This window comes from Aquila chrysaetos, chromosome 1, assembly GCF_900496995.4.
Source record: "Aquila chrysaetos chrysaetos chromosome 1, bAquChr1.4, whole genome shotgun sequence".
Taxonomy (NCBI): Eukaryota; Metazoa; Chordata; class Aves; order Accipitriformes; family Accipitridae; genus Aquila; species Aquila chrysaetos.
Window position 1 is genome coordinate 29,205,757 of NC_044004.1, and position 26,982 is coordinate 29,232,738.

General features: G+C 40.2%; 2 protein-coding genes across 12 annotated transcripts in view; one reads left to right on the forward strand and one right to left on the reverse strand.

Annotated features, from left to right (window-relative positions):
• ATP10D (ATPase phospholipid transporting 10D (putative)) overlaps positions 1-5,285 on the forward strand; it is a 59,297-nt gene extending 54,012 nt beyond the window's left edge. For 9 of the 10 annotated variants that reach the window (XM_030011844.2, XM_041122832.1, XM_030011871.2 and 6 more), the window contains 2 exons: positions 798-985; positions 3,577-5,285. In XM_030011844.2, the coding sequence (XP_029867704.1) occupies positions 798-985; positions 3,577-4,126 (738 nt within the window). In that variant the 3' untranslated portion in view covers positions 4,127-5,285. Of the gene's footprint in view, positions 1-797; positions 986-3,576 lie in introns of those variants that run through there. The other variant, XR_005932158.1, reaches the window with a different exon arrangement.
• Positions 5,286-8,411: 3,126 nt separating this feature from the next.
• Positions 8,412-26,982, reverse strand: part of CORIN (corin, serine peptidase) — a 170,494-nt gene continuing 151,923 nt past the window's right edge. For both annotated transcript variants that reach the window (XM_030011931.2, XM_030011921.2), the window contains 6 exons: positions 22,278-22,400; positions 19,184-19,233; positions 17,467-17,641; positions 13,858-14,129; positions 12,014-12,147; positions 8,412-11,550 (listed from right to left, as the gene is read on the reverse strand). In XM_030011931.2, the coding sequence (XP_029867791.1) occupies positions 11,368-11,550; positions 12,014-12,147; positions 13,858-14,129; positions 17,467-17,641; positions 19,184-19,233; positions 22,278-22,400 (937 nt within the window). In that variant the 3' untranslated portion in view covers positions 8,412-11,367. The remainder of the gene's footprint in view (positions 11,551-12,013; positions 12,148-13,857; positions 14,130-17,466; positions 17,642-19,183; positions 19,234-22,277; positions 22,401-26,982) is intronic.

Below are 26,982 nucleotides of genomic sequence, written 5' to 3' on the forward strand. Positions count from 1 at the left end.
AGAACTAGAGAACCAATACGCTACAGAAATGCTATTCCAGTTTTTAATTAAGTCTGGGCAAGCTAAAGCATTAGCTTGGATAAATTTACAGCCCTTACAAGGGTAATACTTGGCTATTTTTTATAATTTTAAAGAAAATAAAATAATATTTACAATAGAAGGACACAGATTAATGGGTTTTATTTTTTTCTCTGTCTTTTTTTGAAAAATATATTTTAGGATTTTTTCATAATGGATGAAATTTCAAGTTGTGATTCAGTCTTTTCATTGTTCTTTTGGGAGCATGGCAGCAGTGATAAAAATGTCTTTATTGAGAATATATGGGTAGCATATGTGTATCCACGCTCTGAATAGGAAAACATTACTTAAATGGGTTTTATTTGGCATTTTTGAATATCAGCAAGCTGTCAGACCAGTGACAGTGTTGTTTCCATAGTAACTATTATAGCCATTTAGGTATAAAATTACAGAAACAGTTAATCAATGTCTCAAGCAAAATATGTAAGGGTGGTGTCATATGAAGATCTTGCCTCCATTTGCTTGAGAAGGCTTTCTCTGTTGCCAGTGGATGAGGTGGTCATGAAAAATGTCGTTCACACAGGAATCAAAAGCTATGCATTTAGTACAATAAAAAAAAAATTAAATGGCTGGGTTACCTATGAACTGTAGGAAGAAGGCTCCATTCTTCCTGGAAGAGTGTGTGCATGTTCATAAATGCATGTGTACACACATACAGGTGTTACAGGTCTTTCTGTTTACAGCTTAAATGTGATTTCTTTCCTTTTTTTGAATTACAGACTTGGATACATACAGTAGTTATAGTTGGCAGCATCCTGTTATACTTTGTCTTCACTCTGGCTTTTGGGGCAACCTGCAAAACCCACAACCCCCCATCAAATCCTTATTGGATCATGGAAAAGCATATGACAGACCCAGTATTTTACTTAGTTTGCCTCTTGACTACTTGTGTTGCTCTGCTACCCAGGTGCGTTTCTGTTTAATAATTGCAGATTGCTGCTGTTAGCAAAATTAGTTTTCCTGGAGTCAGTGATGCTATAAATCTCTCTAGGTAGAGGTCTTCCTTGCCCTGTGACCCCCAGTGTAAAGAAAATTTTGTAACTCTACCAGACCAAGCCATGTGAGGACAGCTCCTTAGTGACATGTTCTCAAAGTAAATTTCAGTAAATAAAAAATTCCTTTTGTGATTTATATAACATTAAATTTTTTATATTATATTAAATATTGTCTTTGGAGGGAAAAAAACAGTAATCTCTGTAACCACAGAGTTTATAATTTATATACAAATCAGTTAAATTAGTAATCAAAGTTGAACATGTGCTGTACGTAGAAGTACTGTGCTTAGTCTGTGATTATTTGTGAAACCATTTTCTGTTTGAAATTTATGTCATGAATATATATATATAAGAATATTTAGAATGAAGAATGCATGTACAGGCTTCTTTGTGGGGTGGAAACACACTGACTAGATTTACAAGGGGTCCTGAGTTGTGTTTTTATCGTGCCTAATGTTTAAGTGTTTTGCCTCACTGAAGAAGTGCTAACTCTCAAGTTCAATAACTCATTCACCCTGGAAAGGCAGGAGCGTTGGGTGGAGGTCCCGGACACCAGCACGCTGAGCAGTGAGACAACTGAGTGAGCCAACAGAGAAAAAGTGTGTGAAAACCAGTGAAAGAGACTTCATCAAACTCTCAGTCTAGCTCTATTTAGTAGCCACAGCCATCTTTCTTTCACTGGCTGAACATGAAATCAAGTCTGCAGCCTATTAGCGAAGTGCCTCCAGTGCTCATTTACTCATTCTGCTGTTGTTATGTCTCTTTCTTTCCCTGTTATATAATTTCAGAAAGAGTGGGACCTGAAACTGAATTGCACAGACAGATACTGAGAGAAGTGTTGAGGAGAATAACTGCTGTTTCCTCCTTACCTGACATAATTTTATATCATTAGGCACAGTCTGAGCACACTTTCTGGATCAAGTGCTGCAGTACAGGCTGCATGAGTTGGCAATGCCACCAATAGGAAAGCTGGCAGAGCTGTGGCTGTAGGTGCCTGCAATAGCCACCAAGTATTTGAGTCCCCTTTGAACGCGTCCCGATCTGTGTCTTAAGAATGTCATCACTGGAGATCGTAACTGGTAGCTTTGGTTCATACTTCAATTCAGCAGGACAAACCGTGAGGTGCAAGCAACATGTACGCTCTTCCCTCCCCATCCCTGCTCTCAGCTTGCCATCAGATGGTGACAGTAGAGCCTTTTCTTTCACACACAGTAGATCTTCCTTACACAACAAATAAATTGATAAATGCTGTTCTAGGACCTTTTGATAAGGCTGTAGAGAGCCTAGGTAGAAGAAAGCTTGCAGCTTGGAGACTGCTTCCAACATACAGGTGTTCAGTTTTGAAGATGACAGTGTTTTTCATGGTGAATTAAATGCAAAGTATTTAGCCTTACCAGTGAAATTCTTTTGAGTCTTGCACTCTCCCTGTGCCAATACCTCAGAAGATTTATAGCTGTTGTGGCTAATTCAAACTTTTCCACTTCAGTGATTTGAAGCAGAAGTGCCTATTATGGAACCACTGCTGTCACACATAAGTTTTTTTTCCTTGCTTACTTCTGATGTAATCCTCTGTAAGGCGCTGAAAAGCCACCACTCAGCGGGGAAGCTAAAGGGTGCTCTAAACCTAGCCTGAGGGAGTGAGATTGGGGCTTTCACTGGAGTTTTTAAGGAGCAGCTCTCCTACAGAGGGACAGATGTTGGATGCCCTCTTGACTGAAAATTCACTGCAAAAATCTACGATTAAAACTTTTGCCCAACCTAAGTTGCCAGTCAAGTCAGTTTTAATATGAATTATTCCTAGAGTTTAATTCCGGAACATCATTTGTACTCCATATTCCTCTTACTGCATGTGATGCTTTCTTTCTTTGGCCTTTGCTTTCATGTTCTTTCTTGCTTCTGGTGAATTCTCTGGCTCCTGCAAAAGTTAAGAATTTTAGAATGATGCTCTGCCTACTCTTCCCAGCTTTCCAGGGCTGTATTAGTGCTATATTATCAGTGCAAAACAGCAGCGATAAACAGCTTCTCACTTGGAAGCATGAATTTTTCTAGGCCTAATTTTTTCCACAGTATCTGTTAACTCCTTATATCTGCACTGAAGTGCCAGGGAAACTCTAAACTGTGCACTGATTTTGATGCCTTTTTTCTGGGGCCTGACACTATATGCAGAAAGCTCCACTTTCAGTGTAGTTGGGACCCTGGCCCTTCACTGAAGTTGCAAGTGCCCATTGCTGCAGCTACTAGTCTGTGGGAGAACCGTGTTCAGGACAGAAAAATGGAAGCACCTAATATCAATATCTGTCTTTGAAAATGCCAGTTTTAAAACATGTTCTGGTGCAGTTGCTGGCCTTACAGTTTATCTTCACAAAACGGCACCTGCAAAAACTGTTTCAAAGGCTGCTGCAGCCTCAGCGTTACTTGAATGGTGTTTGGTTTCCTTCAGTGTTCCTGGAAACAGTCTTGAGTCTGCTTCTAAACAGCTTATTTGAAACTGTTTATTTTGTAGATATTTGCTGAGAGTTCTCCAAGGAACATTGTTTCTGTCTCCGGTGTTGAGAGCCAAGCACCTTGACAGACTGACCCCCAAGGAGCAGAGGGAAGCAATTAAGAGATGGAAAGATGACTGCATTGTAAACTGTAGAGTGGAGTTCCAGGCTACTTCTGGGTCTTCCAGCTCAGCCACAGGTGCTGTATCAGAGGGAGAAAGCATTGTCAGTGTTTTGCCAACATCTAAAGCACCTCTTCAGGCCTGTTCAAGACATGGGTTAGTAGAGGACACCTCCTTCTTACCAGACATTCAGGATGAGTCTGGGACTACAAATGGCTTGAACTCTGAAAAAAACGTATTTCTGAATTCAGCAAAGAAAACTAATTCAGACACATTTGGCAGTAATAACTCATGTACCAAAGTCTCTATGTGTGCTTCTGAAGAGGGCAGCAGTGCTGTTTCTCTAGCACACAAAGCAGGTTTGAATTCTGTTTTGTGTGAAGAAGATGCTTTAATGTATTTTACAAAGTCAGAATGCTGTTTAAAACCCAAGAGTAGTAACTGCTGATTTATGCTGCATTGTGGTTTTGTTTTTTTCAGCCAAGGTAGATGATGCACACATTTCCTTAAAGGCTTTTTTGTTTATAAAGCTTTTCAGTAATTTCTTAAGATGTTCAAGATCTAAATGGCTGGGTGTTTTTTTATATTTTTTAACACAGTAGTCTTTGCATAGTGCTTATTTCTTGTATACAACATTGCATAATACCCCATGGTGTTATGGACAGGACATTGCATGAATACGGATTTGCAGGATCTAGTTCAGGTAAGCCAACCTCCTCCCTTGTACTGCTGTCCTAAAATCCTAGCGTTCCCTGGGATTCACCACTTGCTGAAGTAAGCAGAAGTGGTGGGATGTAGTGTTACTTGGCTTGTTGCAAGACTCCTCCGGTATGTGTGTACAGTAGTTGTTTTAACCGTTGTGGTCCAGTTTGTTCACCAGGCTATTGCATGGGCCATCTCGGTGCCGGCCAAACACAATTTTAACCATCAGAAGAGCGGACCAGATGAGATATATGTGTTACGTGTCTCCCTCACCTTCCTCTTCCACAAAAAGCAAATCCTAGTGCAGCCTTTTGTTCTCCACGACAGTTCATCCTCCTGCCACATCCCTCCTTTTTGTCTCCATGTGCCCTTTCATGTCATTCGCCGCCGACTGGACTTTTTTCCCCCTCACCCAACTCAGATGTTGACTGCCTGAGTTTTCACTAAACTCTACCTCATGCCTGCACTGAAAAATTGTCTGCCAGTGGCAGTGGGTAACTCCAGTCTGTCTTCAGGTCTTCTCCTATAAATAGCAGCTTCTAGCTGATGACATTACTCTTCTTCACTCTCAGGTGTTTTTACATTCCTCCAGACTTTCATAATAAACAGCTTAAGTATCTCTAAAGGCTGCTCAGAAGAAGGTATAACCCATTGCATGTCCCAAATTTGAGATCTGTTGCTCATCTATCTTGGAGATGTCCTGCCTCTGCCAGTTCCCTGCTGCTCTGCACACTGCACAAAAGCTGGCTGAGGTGCATGTGGCTACTTCTGGGTTCCAGACTGTCTAAAATATTGCCTCCTTTTTACTTCCCTCTCCAAAAAGTTACATGGCCAATTTATGGAGGAGCTTAGGAAATTGTTTGTATCCACTAGCACCTGTTGAAATAAAGTTTCCTCAAACTGTAGCTGCTAATGAATTAATCAGTATTGAGCCCATGGGTTTTTTTGGTTCTTTTTCTTTCTAAGACTTTCTTTTTTCAAATTGCCAAGATTTGTGTGTTTATTTTTAGGCACCATGTTTGGGGCAAGGGCTCTGCTTTTTAATTGAACCATGAGCTTTCCATGTGAATGATCAACATTACATATTCCACATCTTTTAAGATCTCTGAAAGAATTTAAACAAACGCTGTGAGGTCTAAGAGGCTGCTATGCAGGGCAGATATTGAGGGCATGCTAAGTTCATCCAAATGCAGGTCACCACATGTTACCAAAAGTTTAAAACGGTTCTGTTTTTGAAAGGTAGAATGTAATTAGGGCTGACTCCATCCCTAGTGTTAGTGAGGAGAAAAATATCCTTTTTGTTTAGCCTGTAGAAGAAAAACAGTGGAAGGAGCCAGTGATGACAGCCATTTCTGCAAATATTTTTTTCTAATTTGGTTCAACATATGACAAAATATTTTTGGGAAGTTCTAACGTAAGGTTAGTGGGAACCTTTGAAGTGATGGCAGACATTCAAATTCTAAGAGATCATGTCGAGCATGTTGGTTTGCAGTTACGATTTTCAGATGTTTGCCTGTAGCATCCTTCTTGCTGCAGGGGCACCTTGCCAGGAGTAGACTCCAGGTGTCCCGAGTGGAACATCTCAGCTTTCTGTACATGCCATGGGAACTGCGAGGTGTCCAAGAAGAAGACGCAGAACGCCCAGCAGGTTGTGCAGGGCGATTAGCTGGTACAAGGGCAGAATCATACAGGAACAGACTTGCTGCGACCCAGTGAAGTCATCTGCTCTGCTGCACAGCCCAAGGCAGGCTTGGCTTTACCCTTATCATTCCCAGCAGATGTTCTCCTGCTGTAAACGGCTCCAGAAAAGCTGGCCAGGCCAGTGCTTTCCTGCCCTCAAATACTGGTTTTGTTTCTATTGTCTCACCTGATTGTTTCTTTTGCACCTTAAATCTATGGGCTCTCTTCACTTGCGGTCACAGAGAAGAGATTATTCTGTTCTGTGGTTCTATGACTGAGGTGCGTTGAGCTCTCATGGAGGAGCTCTGGGACTTGCTGCAGTGACCTGAGGGAGTGCAGGGCTCAGCTCTCTCCCCTTCCTGTCACTGTAAAGGACTTTGGGGAGCAACACTGGCCTGTGACCTGCCCTCCTGTTGCTCTGCTGCAGGAGCAGAACTTAGCAGCAGATTTGGTAGGTAGCAGCTGATCATTTAGTCTCAGGAGTTCACATGTGTATCACACAAAAGCTGTAAGCATTCAGAGCAAGATCTTCCAAAATCTTCTGTGACTGTAAGCCGTGGCATCAAAATAACTACACAAAGAAACATGAGCGGCAGTCACCTGCTAGACCTGGGGCCAGCTGCACGCCTCTGGGACACTTAAATTGCTGTTATGTGGCTTTTTATGAGCCTTGTCACCCCACTACTCGCTGCTTAGTGTGGTGAGGCTTTCAGGATGGATTCTTAAATTGGATGAAGGATGATTTCATCTGCATCTCAAAAGTGCCAGGCCTGTGGGTTGCCTTGAAACTTTAGGTCCTTTTAAAAGTTCCTCTGTGCCGAGATTGTAAATACTTTTGAAGTGGTACAAAATAACACATTTTATTTTTTTCGTGGTGTGTTGTTTCACTGATGGTGTGTGTTGCTTAAAATTGTCCACTAGAGGTTGTGTTCTTTTAGAGGACTTCGACAGTCTAAGTGATAAAATTATCCATTGTGTAAAACCCAATTTTTTTTAATTTTTTTTTTTTTTGTGGACAAACAGCAGACATAACTAATGGCTATCTGCTGTGATCAGTTGCTATTTTTCACTGAAGGGGAGATGAGGGTAGTGAGTCTTTAATAAAAGCTTCAAAATGTTAATTGGCCATATCTAAAGTGGTGCCAAATGAAGGATGCAAGCGAATCACTCTCCCTTTGCTTCTCAACAGTTGAGTGTTTCCTTTATTTTTTTTAGCATTGGAGAAGTCACAATCCCCTGCTTGCTTCTGCACTCAGGCACAGCATGACCTGACTTTTCCATTTTGAAAACAAGCTTTTTAAGATCATCTCACAGGTGCCTTCCAGATGTCATGAAGGAAACCACAGCATTTACACTTTTGATTGTCAGTTTAAAACAAACCACCTTCAACTCCCCCCAACTTTGTAGCTACACCTAGAGCAGCTTTAACTCACTTTTTGAGGTGCAATATTTGATTTACAGAAAAAACCCCTATTTTTTAAATTCTTTCACAGCAGCTGCACCTGTGCTAAACATTTGCAGGTGGCAGTCAGCCACAGCTGTTACTGAGCAAGCATTTTGCAGCACAGTGAGCTTTGGTCTGTACCTGTGGCACAGTTTGAGCTGAATGTTTAACCCAAGCTGTGGTTTTTCCCTCAGCCCTGCTGGCTGCAGCCCGAGGCTGAGGATCAGCTAATGCAGAGCACCCACCGCTCCCACCAGCCCTGGCTCTGCTGCTGATCAGACCAGCCCTTGCTCTCTGCAGAGGCTAATGGACAAGTTCTGAAGGTGACTGTTAAGAACGTTCTCATAGCTGAATTTCAGTATGGTTTTTTGTATTGTTTGTTCCTGTTTTATTCTGGTTATGTTACTCTTGCCCTCATGGTCCTGCATACCTTACTGTTGACTGCAGTGAAAAGGCAAATTTTAACTATTTTAATTTTTTGCATGCTTACTGTTTTGATTTCAGCATGTGTACATGTCGTTGAAATGCTGCGTACCAGTTAAAAGGAGATGGTTATTTCAAACTAATTGTATTCCTGAGGAAAGCCACAGAACAGAGAAATTTGATTGCAGCTTTAGTTTTTCAGATTTTTCAATCCAAAGTAGTTGTTGGCAGCAGTATTCTTGGCAATGTTCTGCACTTGAAGCATACATGCAGAAAAAAATAAAAGTTGTAAAGTGCTGGTAGTGCCAGAACCTGCACAAGTATTGTAGTGCTAACAGGGCTGCTTAAAAAAAGCTAGATAAGCGTATGCACGTACCTTTTTAAGGCTATTTTTAGGCATTATTGCTAAACTTACAACTTCACACCTCCATATTGTCATTGAGTCTCTCTCTCTACGGATTAAAACACATTTTCAACAGAGAAGTTACTTGGAAAATGATAGTAAATTTTTATTAGTACAGCTAGAAAGAAATACATCTGCTTGACTGTGTGACATTGCTTCCATTTGGAGCTACAGCTGTGGTAGAAGTAAAACCAACAATTGTTACCTTACAGTGAGGCTAAACTTGTAAGAGAAACAGCGTTAATTGTGATCATAGCCGTTATGTCAGCACACAGGGAAAGGCTTGATACAGTAGAAGGAGGAGTATGTTTGCCTATTTCTTGTGCGCACATAAAAAAGGCAGTATAAAAATACATTTATAAAATTACAAATTTCCTCTTTACATGGAATGTTGTGTCAGACAGTTGTGGGGAAGGAAGAGACCCAACTGCTCCCTCCTAAAGCCGTTTGGGATAGGGCTCAGCCTGTAATTTCTTCCAGGACTGATCCCATACGGGAGGGGGCTGGACCATATGTTTAAGCAGGACTCTCCCTCATTTCCTGGGAGGGACTGCTTGGAAACTGGTGGCAGGCCAAACCCAGTTAATTAAAATGTGTAATTACATATCATTTGGTAATGCTAATATCTACATTAAATGATTATATGTATGCCAGTGCTTTACAAAATTCAAAGCTGCTAACCACTTCATCTGGTAGAGTAATATCAGGCTGGGCTGTTCATTTTACAACAGCACCTCTTTGTTTTTACTTCTGGAAAACAGACCTCACTGAAACCTGCCTGTCACCAGACACGTCGGATGGACGGCAGGGCGGGCTGGCTCTGACAGCCTGGGCCCCCTACTCCAGTAACTTTTCATAATTGGCTTCAGGACTTTGAACGGTGCCACCCTACAGCTGCAGAGATCCTGGCCCCAGAGAAAAGCTGAAGTGGGGGACTGAGAGCTCCAGCTTCCATATCTTTGAGGCAAGGGCATCAATAACCTGCTTCATCTGTAATCTGCTTGCACTGGTAAAACATGGCCACAGCTGCTTTCTCTCATTTATAGCTGGGGGAAGAAGAGCATTTATAGATTATAGTAAAAACAAAATCTTTAATATATATAAAAAAAACCAACAAACCCAAACCTAGCAAAGCCTAGAAGGGTTTTCTTTCTGAACATGAAACAGTGATACAATACTCACTTAAATAGATTTTCAGAATCCGTAACATAAATATTGAATATTTATTAATAACGGTGTCTAGAGCACTGTCTAGTATGTCTAACGTTAGGCATGTTAAAGGAGAAGATACGGAACTAAGAGGTAAACCTTCACTAAAGCAATAGTCAGATCTATGTAGATTAGTTGTAACATGATTAATAGTACCTGAAATGTCCCTTAGTTAGCTCTTTTAATGTATGTTTCCACATATGGCAGTCATGTTATTGTCAAGGTCCTGCCCTGTTGTCATGAGAGCATGCCAGAGGTAGCAGAGAGGGTAATTATATGCCTTAGGCTGGATTCACAGGGGACCAGGCACAGCGCTGAAAACACACAAATTTTTAACTGCATTGCTCCCTGGTGAAATTCATCCTGTAATCCTCAGGTTCCTGACTCCTCCGATTCTGGCCTCCCAAAAGCTGTGAGCTGTGTGTGACGGCACCTACAGCAGCTGATAAGACACACCTCCCCTCTAGCACCATAAAGAGGTGCCAAGCTCCATTATAATTTTTTTTTAACCGGATTCTCTTGGAGTCAAGGCTTAGCCTCTTACCTTCTGCACAGAGCGCTCCGCTGTCGGGCTACCAAGCACTTGAGCAGAGCTCTTTGAGCCTTTGCTGATGAAGCTGTTGTACTTTGCTTAACATATTTCTAATATTCATTTGAACAGAAGCTGGAAGCTGGAATCCAAGTTGTCTATCATTCAGATTTCTTTCTCCCAATTGTTTAAATCTTGCTAAGCAAAATGAAACTTTAAATGCAAGATACTAGAAGAGACCTATACAAAAATACCCAGTTTCCCAGTATTTGGGATGTGGCTGACTGTAGGAGGGGGAACTGCTGCAGTGGCGTTGCCGACCCTGTTACGTTTTTAGAGGGCTGGAGATGGTCAATGCACACTTTATAGGCTGAACATAGTATTCAAAATAGGGAAAAAAGCCAGTGGGCCATAGGTTTGATAAATGCGCTAGTCAGTGTAGTGCTGTCAAGACATGGGTGTTTCCTGGACACATTAAGACATTGGAAGCTTCAGAAAATTACGTGGTAGAAACTGTCCAAAGTGTCTGAACAACTATGTTTTGGTCTCGGGTGCCTCAAGTGGTAGTTATAGGGCTGTTGGCCTACTGGTCCCTCCATCGCCCCGCAGAGAAACCCAGGCTAGCTCTGGGAACAGCAGCTGTGGAGTTAGGACGGTACAGGGTTATGCCCATGCAAGTTAGCCACTCTGAGGGACAGACTGTGTTAGCTCAGGCACACCAGCAGCACACTGCCACGCACCTTTGGAGAGCTGCGCGTGTACTTTGATGTACTCTGTACCACATGGACGTACAAACTGGTTGATCTCTCCCACGCCCTCCAGCACATGGTGTGGCCATGCCAGGTGTTGCCCTTGTGAATATAGGTCCTGTCAGTGCCGTCTGAATGCACCGAGTCCATTCCTCATGACAACAAGTGAGTGAAAATGCATATGCTACTAATTGAGTGGTATTAAAACAGGTTATCTAAAAAGGTTTTTCTAGTCTGTGCTACTGCTTAGTTTGAATAGCTGAAAGGCAGAAAGTGGCTGATTCTTTTCTTTTACGCCTTTTGCTGTGTTTGGAATAGCACCACAACACAGTTAAAAGAAAAGTCAAAAGGATTATTAATTCTACCCCAAAGTATGTTCACCAGCAGAGGGTTTACCGTTAACATACACTGCATATTCCATAGCTCTACAACACGAATAGACAGAGCTTGAAACTCCTTTTCACAGAGTTTCTGGATTGCAAAATCTTCAGTGTTGAAGTGCTGATTCCTTTTTTCTTTTGTCTGTCAGCACAATTCTTACCATCTGGAGTTAGTTTAGCAGAAAGGTGTGGATGTATATTTGCCTTTCAATCCACTCAATAAAATGTGACACATTACTGTAAACTCCAGGTCCCAAAACCTTGGAAAAGCAGACAGAGCCCCAAGATGTTAAACCAAACAAAGTCCAGCGCCCTGCAGGTTGCTCACACACAAGCGGTCCTCCACTGTCACCCTGCAACATGAAAGAAAAAAAACTATCTATGGGGGCTGCCTGTGGCCAGCAGTCCTATGGTTAAAGCTATGTCTCAGTTCCTACAGCGATTTGCCTTTAATAAGTAATTCAGCTGTAAAAAGGGGCTGCTCTGCTGAACAATGTAGCAGCACACAGCATTACCAGTATTTATTCCCTGTCATATTTGTACAAAAAATTACCTGCAAAAGGCTCGTACAAATTAAAAAAAAAAAAAATCAATCTAATTGTTAACTAATACAGATAAACCTTAAAGTCTTCAAGAAGCATTTCATTATCATAAATTGAAGTTGATTACACCAATAATAATAAAAGTGGGGTTAAAATATGTAAATAACTGTTGTCATTCCTATAGGAGATGAAGTACGCTATACCTAATAAACATCATAGTACTTTGATTTCTAAAAGCAAGTCTGGCTGAGTTTCTCCTTAGAGAGAGACCTACCATGCAAGAGTCCACAGTGCCAGACTCATAGCCAGCACACAGCATCCTGCTGGTGATGGTTTTCATGTCAAAGTATGACTGACATTGTTCTAAGGGAATGATGCGAACCTCTCCTTCTTGAAGCTTGAAAGGCACTGAAAAACAGAATTACGCATTAAACTATACACACACAAACACGCAAATACTTAGCTATGATGGCTCTTTGAGATATGATAAATATTTCCATTAGGATAGAAAACAAATATTACTTTATATATATATATTAAATGTAAGGAGAGAAGAATCCCCCTTTCGCACAAAGCTAAGGTGAAAGCAGGTGGGTTTTTGCAGTGCTGCATCGCAGGATTCATGACTGTCATGCTCGTGAGCCAGGAGTGTACGTGTTGCATTCTGGAGAAGGACCAGGTATGTGGGGACTGGTGTGATGCTTGCCGTGTAACAGGCATTTGCACTGACAGACTGAGGCGGGGAGAGCACCTTTATGTGATACGGTGTGGGACTTTGAAGACGGGGGCAGGACTGGCTGGAAAACAGTAATGTGAAGGAGGTGGAGGAGAGGTTTCACTCACTGTTCCATGGCAGGATCTCCCTGTTTCTCAGTGTCTCTAATGGTAAAGCTTGGTATAATCACGGCCATTTTGAGTTATGTTTGGGTAACTTTGACTTAGTTTATCTTAAAGGGAATCAGAATTCAAAGATTTTTTAAATTATTTTAGCGCATTCAGGAGACAATAAAGGACTTCTTCCTAGTCTAAACAGCTGACCAAGCTGAACTTCTAAGGAAAGTTGTTCAACCTAGGGCATGAAGTACTAAATGCTGTGTAACCATGATGGTTTTTGATGCTTCATGACACAAAACCTTTAAAACCAATGCTGAAACCACATTAGAGAACAAAGAACGTTCTTCCACTTACCAGTGGTGCAAAAGCATTCGGGGGGGGGGGGGGGGGGGGGGGCATTTCCTGCCATTACATAAAAGATACTTTTAGATGGGTAGAGCTGCTAGTAACCAGCCTATCCCTCACATGTGCAATTTAATTTTTGCCACATGTCTGACCTGGCCACTAGAGGTGAAGTCGCACCTGAAGCAATACTCAAAGGAAAATTTTCTTCTCCAGTGTACAGAACGACGGCTTTCCCTAGCAATTACTATAATAGCGCAGGGAGAAACACAACAGCTAGAGCATTAACAGGGTTGGGGCCAGGATAATTTGCATATGATGCATACAGAATTGTTTTGCCTAAACAAATATTTACATAACACAACTGTTCTTGTCATGGGACCCAAGGATTGCAGTGGCCCCAGCACAAGAAAACACATGTTCTGTTCAGAGCGACAAAAACAACACTTGTGATTATGCATGGAGGGAATAAATCATGTCACAAGTCCAAATTGTGACACACAGCGTTGATTAAAGAAAAGGTTTGTGCAGCCTGTATGCTAGTACTTTCAGTGCCTTCCGCTTTCACTGAATGTTGCCCCCCCTGCCCTGCCCTGATGATCTGATACCTTCTCAATACGGTTCTGAATACAACCTAAACCAGTAAAATGAAAACCAATTCATGTGACTTTCTTGATAGGAGTTTCTAGATCCTCAACAATTTTGAAAATCAAGCCACTTGTCTAAATAAGGATTAAGGAGCATAAATTCAGGCTGCAGATTTGGAAAAAGCTAGGCTCTAGTCACACGTAGATCCTTCCATGAATAGTTACAGTTCCCTAGTATTTAATAATGTTCCGTAATAGCATAAATGGATAAAGCTTTGTAATGGGATCACTTATTTGATTAACTCAGTAGAAGGTTAACATGTTTTTCCAAGAGTCCCAGAAGTACTCATCTTACTTTTGTTGCCCATGTGTCCCCAGCCTGTGATGTAGCAGTAGGTATCTGGCCGAACCAACTGGTCCTTGCTGGGCAAACAGACAGGTCTTACATAGCTTGTCTCGTTGATATCCTTGTCTAGTTCCACAATGCTGATATCGTAGTCTACAACTGCTCTGTTGTAGCGTGGATGAAGGATAATGGTCTTCACTAGTCGGGTCTGCATGAAGCCTGATGGATGATCAAGATTACTAATCCCAAACACTACTTGCCAAACAGCTGCATTTTCTCTCCTGTGTAAAAAAGGGAAAATGGGAAATTTCAATCAAGAGGATTCTCTTGAGCTGACATACCGGAGAATTTCTTTCTGGCTGATTTTTTGCACATTGTGCTTTGCAAAGCATTGCGCATACAAATGCTACAAGAAAAAACAAACACTTAAGCATCACTACGTACAGCTAAGAGCTGAGCAACAAAAGACAATGGTTTCCATTTCCTTCCTGCATGTTACCAAATGAATTAAAGCGCACACCTTCAGAAGACATGTAACCACCTATTAGTTGCTGTATTAAGTACCAAAGGCTCTCAGAATGACCCCTTGGATCCTGCCCAAGTTTTAGGTGCTCGCATGCTCACTGGTAGGCGTGTACAAATTTCTCTGGGGTGACTATTGTTCAGTAGTATGCTGCTGACAGCAGTAAGTCTAACTGAAATCCCAAAGGAGCACTTCTATTATGAAAACTAAATCTTTCATGATAGCCATGGGAAAAGCCCCTTATTTATTGGGCATTCAGTTTGTGCCAAGCATACTTCGTATGCCTAAGATCAAAGGTTACTTTGACTCTTACAGTTGTTTAAGACTCTTTTGGTAAATATCCAAGATCACAGAAAAATGATGCATGTGATACAAGTGGGAAGACTGAACTAGTGTCTGTTAAGCCACATGAGAAAAACAAAGACTTTATGAAGAACTTCAAGGGTGTAATCTCTTGATCATAACTGGTCACATGATAAGTCACAGGTTCCTAATTAGTCTGTAATTCTAAAAACCCTCAAAAAAGTGAGCATTTCTCACAACTGATGAAGGACCATTCCATGTAACTAAGAACATTTGACAAGATTGAAACTTAATCAAAGCATGCAAAAATTCAGCTTTTTCACAATACTCAACAGGATTGTAATTTCTGTAATTTGTAAAGAGATTTGGTTGCTAAATAAAGGCTATTTTTATCTTGAGAGTTGCATGAAAATTCTGGTGTTTCAGACTGTAATGATCATTTTACCATCAAGATCAGTTTGTGAGTTTTTCCATAAAGTTATAAGATTATGTGCTAAGAATATTCATAAGCTATTGTGTTTATGAACACTGCAAAAAAGCATTGCTCAGAGCAATGAGCAGTCACAGCCAGAATGTATTGTCCTACAGTCAAGAAAAAAAACTTAATGTCTTGGATGCTTTGATGTAATGCATTTCAAAACAATCTTGGCAAAACTCTGGGGACTAGTCTAATAAAACTAGCAAAGGACACGCTGTTTAATGTAGCTCTTTCCATTTATGCCCTCCACAAGTATTCAAATGACTATTTGCATTAATATTTTCTGCTGCATTATTGTTAGATGGTCCTCATGTTCTGTATCGCAAACTTCACATGAACTTCATAAAATACAAAATGGAGCATTTTGTCTAAAGCACTAGAGCACTTTAAAATCTGTTTTAATTGTTGGCTTATCTGGTTGGTTTGGTAAATTTTTAAATACTTTTATCAAGAAAGCTTTGTGGGATCAAGAATCATCTTGCTGTTGCTGTATCAAGCTATACAAATGAAGAATTTAAAGATTTCAGGCCACTGGGAACATACCCTCACCTCTGTTCAGAGAGGCAGTAGAGAAAAAAGTTCATATAACTGCTCAATGAATTATTAAACCGAAATATCTTAGTACTTTAAGGCATTCAGAATACAAATGCAAAAGAGACCTTTTACACATAATACTCTTGAGCTTACATAGCCCTGAATGAGGCATAAATGAACGGCTCCAAAGTGTAGTGGCAGTGTGTCTGCATTTGACAAAAATGGGAGAATTTTTACTTTATAAATTTGACAGCTTCTGTGCTTATCTTTCACTAATGAGAGATATCTCTTACCCGTGAAATTCAGTAGCAGTCCCATATTGCTGAAGGATCTACCTCTAAATCCCACCCTTTATTTTAGATCACCAGAAAACATTCTTCCAAAGGTAAAGAAATATTCCAGATACTGCTTAGCTTTACTTAAAAACAGATGGGGAAAGAAGAAAAATTCCTTGTGCAGGACCCAAAATCTGATAAATACAATATACTTGTTTGTATTATTCAGGTTTAGCACTGTGTTAATTTAGAAGGAAGGTTACCTAGGTTACTCTTCAAAGTTTCTGGCTATTACTTTTCTTCTCTCTGAATGGAATCAGTTCTTGAACATCCTCAGGGCTTGATATGATGTGATAGTCAGAACTGAGGTCTCTCCAATGTCACTTCCTCTAGCATTTCAATTAATAGCCTCACACCTTGAGATACGCGCACTATCACCTGCCTGACGTCTTCTGGCTTGGACACAAAACCCACAAACTTTGTCCCTACCACAAGTTCCATAAAGAGCCAGGGGGGAAAAAAAAAAAAAGAAAAAAACCCCCAACAAATACCAAAGAACTCAGTGTTTCAGAAATAAAAAGATGAAATTGAAATTATTACTGAAAAAGGGAATGATTAATGTTATAAAGAAATACCAGTCAAGAGATACTTGCTTACCACAGAATTTCTGCTGGCTTGAACAGAAAGGTGCTTAGTGTAGTCTAAAATAATTTCCAATGAGCAAGTACCAGTTTAAAGCAGGATTAAGCATCGATGACAGCTGCGTAGCAGAAAAGTACTTGCTAACTACAGCAGAAAACACACATTTCAATTATCTTTGGAAACCCAATTTAAAAACTAAGGTACAAGACGAAAGAAATGAGGTAATCAACTTCCCTCCAAAATCTGTGGTTCATTAAAAATAAATGTTTGTTAGCACCGAAAAGCTGACAATGACCAAGACAATTCCTAAGACATGTAAACTTTCTCTGCACTTCAGACTGTCCATCCACCACAGGGCCTCAGATACTGACTTTTTAATGATTGCAATCCTAATAAAGGAGTGGAGTCTTTATAATTAGAAAAGGCAGTGACTTCAATATGTCAGTTGCACTGTGAGTAAATACTCAGGTTTAATTTTTACTGATGGCCACAGCACTTTTCCAGGGTCATTTCTATGCTGGTGCCCAGAATGTTTTTTTTTAATCTATGGCAGTTGTATGAGAGCTATAGGATTAGTGTTTTGGTCTTCTTCCTTTTCCTGTTTCCTGCTGAAAGTCAGGGCATCTTCATTTAGCTTTCATCAGTAGAGCCGCCCACAATGAATAATAAAGCAAGTGAAAGCCTAAGCTGATGCCGTTTTACACCATTTACTTTCTTTTTTAGCCTCTTAAAACCAGGCCTCTGTGGTTTGCCATTCTGCAAAGGTCATCACCCACCCCCAGTGTGTTTGGTAAAGGGGGAAGGACTTGGTAATTCTTATGTGCAAGTTTTTATGAACAGTAAAACTGTCTGAACCCTCTCACCCTTCAAAGCAGTGTGCTACTGTCAAGACCCATCTCTTCGCAATCAAAACACAGCCACATATGTGTCCACTTGGCTCACTCTGCAGGGAGCACTGCCACGGCCATCGGCCTGGGCGACTGGTCCTACCACCAAGGATCCTCTTGTTCATGCGAGCAGCTGGGCGACGGCCGCAGTCTAGTGAGGAACAGATGCAGAAGGCAGTTAATCATTACCACAAAGGCGGCGCATACAAGACCTTCTGCAAGAAAACTGGGCACAGAACGATATTAACAGAGTCATGAAATTACACCGAATAAGACAGTAAATGAAGTCATCAACACCACCACAGTCATAGCAAACACACTGAGCCGTTTTCATCCTTCCTTTATATTGGGATTTGCTCTCCTGATACTAACTTTGACCAGCTCAGCCTGAAATATTAACCAAGCTAAGTTTGGGATCCTGACTTCCTTTCTCTCAGGAGTTACCAGGCAGCCCTTGGGAAGATGTCCTGGGTTTGCGTCCTTGTCTTTCTGTCAGCTAGCAACATGTTTGGGCTACTTTGTCCTGTCCGTAAGAACTGCTTCTGCAAAAGCTGCTCAGCAATAATAAGGCTTTTCTTAAACTAGGTCTGAGGTGAATGTCACACTGTTTACTCAGCTACATGGCACCAAACCTGCTTTGCCTGTGGAAATTATTAAGGGAGAATATTTGAAGATCTGAAGACATTCCAGTAATCTGTCCATTCTACTTTATATCTACTTTTATTTCTACTGGAAATTATACCAGACTCCCATCTGCCTAGGATAGTTACTTTTCTGAAATAGTTAGCCCTTCACTTTCGTTTCACTTTATATTCTGGATTTGTAAGATGGCAGACATTATTTATCCTGTTTATACTCGGTCTGATTTAGAGAACAGAAGAACACCACCAGTTTCTGCAATCAGCTTCCCAAAGGAGGGTAAGCTGCCATTGCATATATCCGTGGGAATTTAGTGGTGAAGAAATAAATTGGAGCAATGGTTATTTGTAACTTGTAATTCTTACTGTGTTCACTTAACTTCAGAGAGCAAAGTGTTTTAAGTGTACTTAAAGCAACATATGTCAGAAGCAAACACCTTTGACAGGTTCCTATGAGGGTTTTGGGTTTTTTTCTGATAAGAGTAGTAAATGTTTTGATTAGTTTCCCAAATCTAGGTCATGCTTTGTGATTAGTTTTCCCTGTGTCAAGCTAATTCATAATTAAAGTGTTCTTCAGCAAAATTCTCCTTGTCTGTAGAACATTTCTGCATTTTCAAACCGCTTAAACTTGCACAATCTGCTATGCTTCCAGACTTGGTTTGAAGCTTTCTACTTCAGGTTCTTCTGTCCCCTTGAGCTTCACAACTAAACAGATCACAGCTTGAACTCCCAAGCAGATAGCCTGCTAACCACTCTGGTGGTAAAGGATATTTTCAGTAGGAAGTTTTACCAAATAAATTTCTGGAACCTGACTGCTGACAAAATTCATTTTGTGGGAGCAGGACTGGGCTACTGCAATACACAGCCTCGTAGTAAAAAAATAAGAAAAGCTGATGAAACTGAATAGAGTAGGGGAAAAAAAAAACAATGCAAAACTGGATGTTGCAGAAGTCTAGTCAAATTTCAGAATGAATCTGCACTAAACATCCACATTTGTTAAAGTAATTTAACACATCTTGAAAAACATCTTTGTTTTATATACATTTCTCTCTTACCTTCTTTAGTGCAAAAGAGAGCCACTTTGCTTCTGCTTCGACACATCTGTCTAAATATTGAAACAAGAACATGGTGGAAATCTCAATTAATTGATGTAATTTTTGGTAATTTGCAAATCAGCACAGGTATTATATTCATGAACCAGCTGTTAAAAATTCCCCAAAATGGTAAAAAGAAACGCAAGGAACTTCTTATGCCAGATCATACATGGTTTCCAGCATCTGCCTGGAGATAATTCAAAATATTAGTTCAGCTTTACAATGCATTTCATGAGTGGGTTCTACATATTTGGCAGACTACCTCGCTCTCTGGGCACTGATCCAGCTCTGAGGTCAGCTGGGAGGTACAGTTTGTCAAGTCTTAATTTATGGCACCTGAAAGGACAGATATTGCCATTCTCCTCTTCCTTTCAGCTGAAGGATAGAATTTTCTTTGAAATACCTTTGATAACAGATGACCTTTCATGCCCTAAAAGCTTGGGTGTTTTGAAAAAATCCAGGAAGTTTGCAAAAGTAAGTATTAAAACAAGAAAAAATTATCATTTCCATTGAAAATTTTCAGATGAGAGAGGAAAGAAGTGATTCTTTGTCAAAGGAAGGGAGATCCTTGTTAAAAGTGAGCATTGTTGCTCAACTAGCTGGCTGCCTTTTTATTTCCACCACTTTTTCATTCCTACCATATACATGCTTTCCTGAGACAGATGCAGAGCTAAATTAGACTGGATACACAGGTTAGCTGTTCCCCAGGTAATTCTTTGAAGGCTGTAATCTCAGTAGGTAGGCAGTATCTTTAAAATTGCAACCACCTAAAAAGAGGCTGTATTTGATTTTAAGTCATAGATACTAATGTGGGCACAACAACAGAGTGCCAGCAAGCTCACTGGATTAGCTTGAATCTGTGATTTGACCAGACCTCTGTCCCTTACATTGCATATACCCCGTTCATATACTGTGCAAATTAGTCTACTTTCTGTTCCTGAAAACACAGACCATAAAACTCTGTTTCTAGAGACAGACAACCAATTTCAGGAAAGAAAATTCTGTGCACAATTTTGAGGGGTATTTGCACTCCATAAAAAAAATATACAGAATATAACTGAGACCAGCCACACTCATGTTTCACACTCGTTTCTTTGACTTATCAAATAGCCAGCTCTAGAAGATGTAACTTCAAGCTTTTCTGTGTGCATAACCTGTACTGTGCCATTGCCTCTTATCAAAACTTTATGAAACTAGTGGTCCATTTTTTAGTTCTTGTCCAAGTTCCTGGTAGTCCAGTAGCCCAACAGCTCCTTTAAACATACAACATACTCCACAGCACAGATGTTTTACATGCTGAAGTTGATTCAGATGAAGAATACACCTAGACTGCAGGGCTCAGAAGCACTTCCCAGCTCCTGAGCCTTGTCTTGGCTTCATGTTGGGAAGAGACTAAACACATATTGTCCCCAGTGCAATTTGCTTTATACCAGAAAGCAAGCCAGGCACATGTGAAGTGAGGCAGGCCTGCAGGTCCTTCAGTGGGATGACTGGGAGATCAATATGGCTTGCACCTGATCTGCAGTGCATGCACAGCCAGCGAAAGCCATCTACACAGGATGCCTGTTGCAGCCAAAACAAAAACAGCCTCACTCTTCATGCATGGGCTTAGCTTCTCACTTCTTGTTACCCATATTCTGCATTCAGGGAGACTGGAACATCTGTTCCTACAGATAACTTTCATCTCTGCAATAGCTTTATCAATAATCCTTGTTAATGATGTTTTTTCTCCTTTAACTTGTACTTTGGGTGAAACTAGATCTCTTGCTACTAGATCTTGTAACTCAGAGGCTCCAAATCCATCCCTTCACACATACTTCCTAGCAGACCACTTTCAAACATGGCAAAGTACCTTGAAATTTCTGCTTTGTACTTCAGTGACTGAACAGAATACGATTGTGAACCTGCCTTTGCATCTGGTCACAACCCAAGGTGCTTATTCTTTTATTACCCTGGAGAAAAGCATTTAGATACCATTAAGCTAGTGGAAAGAGACAGTGAGAAAGGAAAAGAAAAGAGTTAAAAAGAAAATTTTCAAGTATCAGGCACCAACTTGTAATAGCCCTTCTAGATAAAGAAATAAAAATGAACTTAAATGAATGGGGAAAATACTGATGTAAACCAGAACTAGTACAAAGCTGAGATGTAGGAAAGCAAAAGTAGGCACTTGCAGACACAATCTTTTTAGTATTCTGCCATTACAGAAAAGTTTGACTACAGAGAATAATGGAGCCAAGCAAAAGAAAAGTAGGTGTATTCCTCAGATTTGTGTCTTCACACACTTTGTACCTCTGCATTTAGCCAAGACAGTCTTTCCTTGTGAAACAGAAGGAATTTCTATGGAAGAAGGATGTTCTGAAATCTCCTAGGCATTTGAAAGAGAAGAGGGACACAATGCATCTGCTTTTTGAAGAATGCAGTTGCAGATGGGGATTAGGTGGCTCTCCTAGTTTTGTCCTGGATGTTTGAGTTCATTGGCTGTTCAGTCTCAAAGTCACACTTTGAATGCCTCAACCATGAGATCCTGGCTTCTCATTACCAACTACCTGTTTAGTCAAGTTAATTAAAAAGAATATACCATCATCTGAAGCCAGAGAAGCTGCTAAGGAAACGTACTGTAAGTGGATATAGCTTCTGCTGAAGAAGCTGTGGTTGCTCCAAATCTATGAATCCAAAACTACACAGGCTGCAGAGCATTGTAAGATTTTGCTGCAGGTTTTGCTATATAGTACTTACTGGACTTTCTTGGTCAGCAGGGATTTAATGAAGCTGTCTGGTCCGGGTGCTTCAAGGGCATCACCTCTATGTCACTCAAATGCTGTTAGTCTAGCAGAATGGGCCCCTGAGGATTCACATGGTGGACTCAAAAGAGACTACAGTTGTAGCAGACACTAAAATCATTATAGACTGTATCTTAACAACTCACATGAGTATGCGCTGGGATTTATGCACAGATACCTTGGAAAAAAAGAGCTTACCAAAGGGAGTTTGCCATCTTCCATTGATAAGTAACTACCCACAGCAGTGAAATAAATCTCATTTACCTTTTACTTACCCATTCACTAGAAGCGCATGTAAAGTGGATGCATTTTTATTCTTCCAGTCTGAGTGCAGATTCAGCCACTTTTGATGCTGCATTTCCTCATTCTCTATTACAATTTCCGTTTTGGATGGTCCTCTGAAACAAATGAAAGACACTCATAGACCTTCCAGTAGGTTTCTGTGTTACAATTATGAAGGTGAAGAGGCCCTAATGCCTCCTGTTTGCTCCGAAGATATACAGCTGAATGTTATGTCAAAGACACATGTGGCAGAATCATAGTTAAAGGAATGAAATCACCCCAAGAAGCCAGGCCAGCTAACATATTACTGTCACTTATGTTGTATTTTCTGACAGGAACCAGAATTGAAATCAGGAACACTAAAAGCCTTCTGGTGGCATTTACTGTAGTGCATTCTTTGACATACTGGTTCTACAGTTTCTTGTCTCCAAAAATACAAAAAAAAAATCTTCCTATGTAGAAGAGGTAAAAGAAAAATACTTTCTTAGATTCCTATCTTTGCAAATCCATTGAAATTTAACAGTAAAGAGCAGTCTGGGTCTTGTTAATAACACTTGACAGTATCTCTAAGTCAAAGCTGTCTGCTTTGTCAAACAGAACAAATCATGGGTGACGATGTCAGACCTGTCCTTCTGCAGCAAATTAACAGGAATATGAAAGTAACTTAGAATGGTTCACCAGGAGATATTTTCATATAGCCATTTCCTCAGTTTACTTATTGCTTGACAGAATCAAGCCACTGAAGAAATGGCTGGTTTAGTAGATCTCAAATGCTAAATGGAAAAAAAGAGTGTATTTTGTAAATGCCTTTACAAGTCATGCAACTTTCCAGCACAGAACCATCCATGATTAGCCATCAATCCCTGTCAATGACAAGAACTTTCAAGGACTGCTCTCCTGAACACTGGTCAAAGGCCAAATTCTAAATCCTAGTCCAAGGAAAAAAGAATGAGAAAAGTTCAGAAAAACTGTGATGTGTCATAAAACTTGCCTCTGAACCCAATCTCTCATGGCAGTACCTAGGAACGCCAGTCAGGTTATTAGTTTAAGTCCAATTTTCAGTATTAACTATATTTCTTTTTAAATATTTACAAAACTGCAGCATCCTTTACCCACTTGATTTGCATAAATTAACAAAGATCAGATAATTCTGTTTTACGGTAAAGTTGTCAGTGCAACCATATGGAAATCTCTTCAACAGTGCTGGCAGAATTAACTAGGCTCTGAGGTCACAGCCCTGGATCCTGCCTGTTACATGACTTATTTTTCAGAACCTTTTCTAGGCACCTTAAGCAAGTATCATTCCATCATCTACTACCTAGAATGTGCAGGCAGATAACACAAGCATTTTTAAAGACTGTGTTTTTAACTCATTTAGAGAAAGCTGTTTTCTTCTGCAAAGAGAGCTTTCTTCCTCAGTGCCTGCTTATAGCAAACACTTAAAACTCTCCTCTCTACATTTCCATCATTTGCTTATTTCCCACTTTTTCCTGCCAAATATATACAAACTTTTTTTTCTTAAGATTACATTCTGCCTTATGATTTTCTGAACAATTATGTTCACCATTTCATAACTGTGTACAGTGGTATTTTATGTAGCTGTAAACAGTGTCTGATCTATAAAATATGTAACTCAAAAATGTGCAAAAAGGTGCAAATATCATGCCATCTGATGGATCCAAATCTGTTATCCCAAATACCAGATTATTTTGCTGAAACCTGCAGTTCTGAATTACAGCTTGTGATGCTATAATCATCATTAAGCAGATATGTACTTCTAAACCAGGGCAGCAACTTACAAGGCATTTAAGCCTGTATGAAATTTTATAATTATTAATACAAGGTATTATACTTAGTAAAAGTTAAATGATGGCTATGCCTTTTTTCCTTGGCGGTCACAGCTTGATAATAATACACTCAAAACCAGTATGCCCTAATTTATGTCTTTAGAATGCCTTCTATAAACATTTATAGAGTGTTCCCCCGTTGATGATGTTTATACAAGGTTTTCTCTCAGATAGGCAAGGGCCACCACTTGTCTCCTTTTATCTATTTTAATTAGAAATAGCCAGAATAAAAGGGACCTAAGAGCCTCATTTCTAGCTGAAGAAAGCTGGAGACAATGGTTAGCATTTGTGTAGAGATCAGAGCATACCGGGAACTGCCAGAGACTGAGAGAACACGAGCTAAAAATGTTCGAAGAGGAGTAAGGACTTGGGCTGGTGTGAGCTTCTGGGTCTGAGACTTTCAGCGCCCAGGGAGGGGCTGCTATGCCAGGAGTATACACTGCACCGGGGACTGTAAAGCACTCAGAGAAAAGGAGGGAGGTAGAGCAATGGGGACTCATTTTAGCCAGACCCATCCTGTGCTCCAGAAACACAGCAGGCAGCAGGCCCTACTTGGCCCCTCTTGGAGCTGTAGCACACACCTTCTTCTGTGGACACACTCTAAACAAAAGGGAAAAAGGATCTTTCAATGGATAGAGCCGTGCCAACTCATGGTGTATAATTTCTTCACAAGAATATTTTGCTTCACTGAGTTTCTTACAGACTCCAACAACAAGGCTATAGCTGCTAATTACTTTAAAACATCAATCTACATCCTTCAGTTCGAAATTAGCTTTCTTGCCAATTTTTTATTTTAGTGGCCTGCCAAAGTTGACCTAAATTAAGTCAATCTGCACACAAGTCACATGTGTGGCCATATGTAATATCTTTCAAGATTTCAGGCAAGCCAAATAACCTTTTTTATGAAACACTTTCAGAAGGTTCTTTCACTTCTTTGCAGTTCCCCCCCCCCCCCCCCCCCCCCCCTTTGGTTTGCATATAACAGAACAGCTTTGTTCAGAAACTCAGTGTTGATTTTAGACTAATGCTTTTAATTATTACCTCTATTGCAACAATAAGCAAAACTGAAACTGTATTTGTTGACTGAAACCATATATACCTGGAACACAATGTGCAGTTCAGAGGTGCCTCAGTTTAAGAGGATATTCAGGAACTGGAGACGGCCATGCAGATGGCTTTCAAATTTTTTACAGGCCTCTGGCACTGACGCATAAGGAGAGGTTTGAGGGAATTGGACTTGTTTACTCTTGTGAAGCGAAAGCTAAGGGACAATTCAATAACAACCTGCAACTACTTGCAGATGAGTTAAAAGGTGATGGAATCAAACTTCTCTCAATAGTGCTGCATGGTAAAACCAGGGGATGGCCTAAAGTTGCAGCTTTGGAGATTCATAGCAGATGAAAAGGAAATAGTTTTTCACTAGGAAGGTGGAGCAGCCCTGGAACAGAGACTGTGGAGTCTCAGTCCATCAAGGTTTTCAAGACTTGGCTAAACAGAGCAGTGGTTGAGCTGATCTCATTTTGGCAATAGTCCTGCTTCAAGTGGGAGATGGACTAGATGTTCTCTAGATGTCTGTTACAATGGGGATTTTATGATTCTGTTGCACAGTACAAAGATGCTGTAGCGACCAGTACCTATGCTGAAGAGCTTAATCTTAAAAAAGGCTAACAGCTAGAACAGATTTTTCACGCATAAGAGCATCTTTTAACATTACAGTACAGTCACTGAAATATCTACATCACTTAAGTAAGTTTGTTAGTGATATCTGCAAGCATAAGACATTAATACCATGGCAACAATAATGCACACCTTTTGAGTGGTGATCTTTGGACCAGATCCTCTACCAGGCTTTCAAGATAACTTACAAATCCTACCTGAATCCACATGACTTTATAACATCTCATGGTGCTATTTGGATGGAACCATTTGAGTACTTAAACATTATTTTAAAACCTATGGGTTTCTAAGAATCTATTACTCAATAGACCACAAAAATTTAACTGTCTCATGTGTCTCATATTAAATACCTGCAGTAAATCTTTATATCCAAAAGAACTATGCTAGAGCTTCTGAGCTCAAACTGCTCAAACATAACACTCAATGAATACACTTTAGGGTGCTTGTAGTCTCAGTCTATGGACTTCTCCAAGACCATATCAAAAGTGCCATAGTTAAGTAAATTTATAATATACGCACAATAAACAGCAATGTTTTATGATTTTTTTGCCCATTTGAAGTGATAGAAATACCAAGCTTAGTGGTAAAAGTATGTCTTTCACCTAGATTTTCATGAGGTGCTCTGCACTGTTTTCAAGAATGAAATGGGATTAGGACCTATGAAAAAAATCCTTCCACGAGGTTTTCTTTCACTAAACAGTTAACCAAAACAGTTAACTATGAAAAATTCAGCGAAAAGGAATCTTATGAGGCCATCTGATCCATTCCCCTAATCCAAAATAAGATCAACTTTATCTAAATTCTCTCTGACAGATTTTTGTCTGCCCTGTTTGTAAAAATCAATAATGATGGAGAATCCTCAGCATTTCCAGGCAATACATTTCAGGATTTACAGTCAGCAATTTTTTTCTAATGTTTGTTTTAAATCTTCCTACCTGTCATTTAAGCTCATTACTTCTGCCTTATTTCCACTGGAAATGGAGAACAGTTTATTCCTTGCCTCTTTGCAGCAGCCTTTTACATATTTGAAGGCTCCTATACCTCCCTCCCCCTGACTGACCAGCCAGAGTTTTCAACCTTTCTTCACAGACCATGCTTTCTATATCTGTGGTCATTCCTGCTGACCTATTCTGAACTCTCCCCATCTAGTCAAAATCTAACCCAAACTGTATAC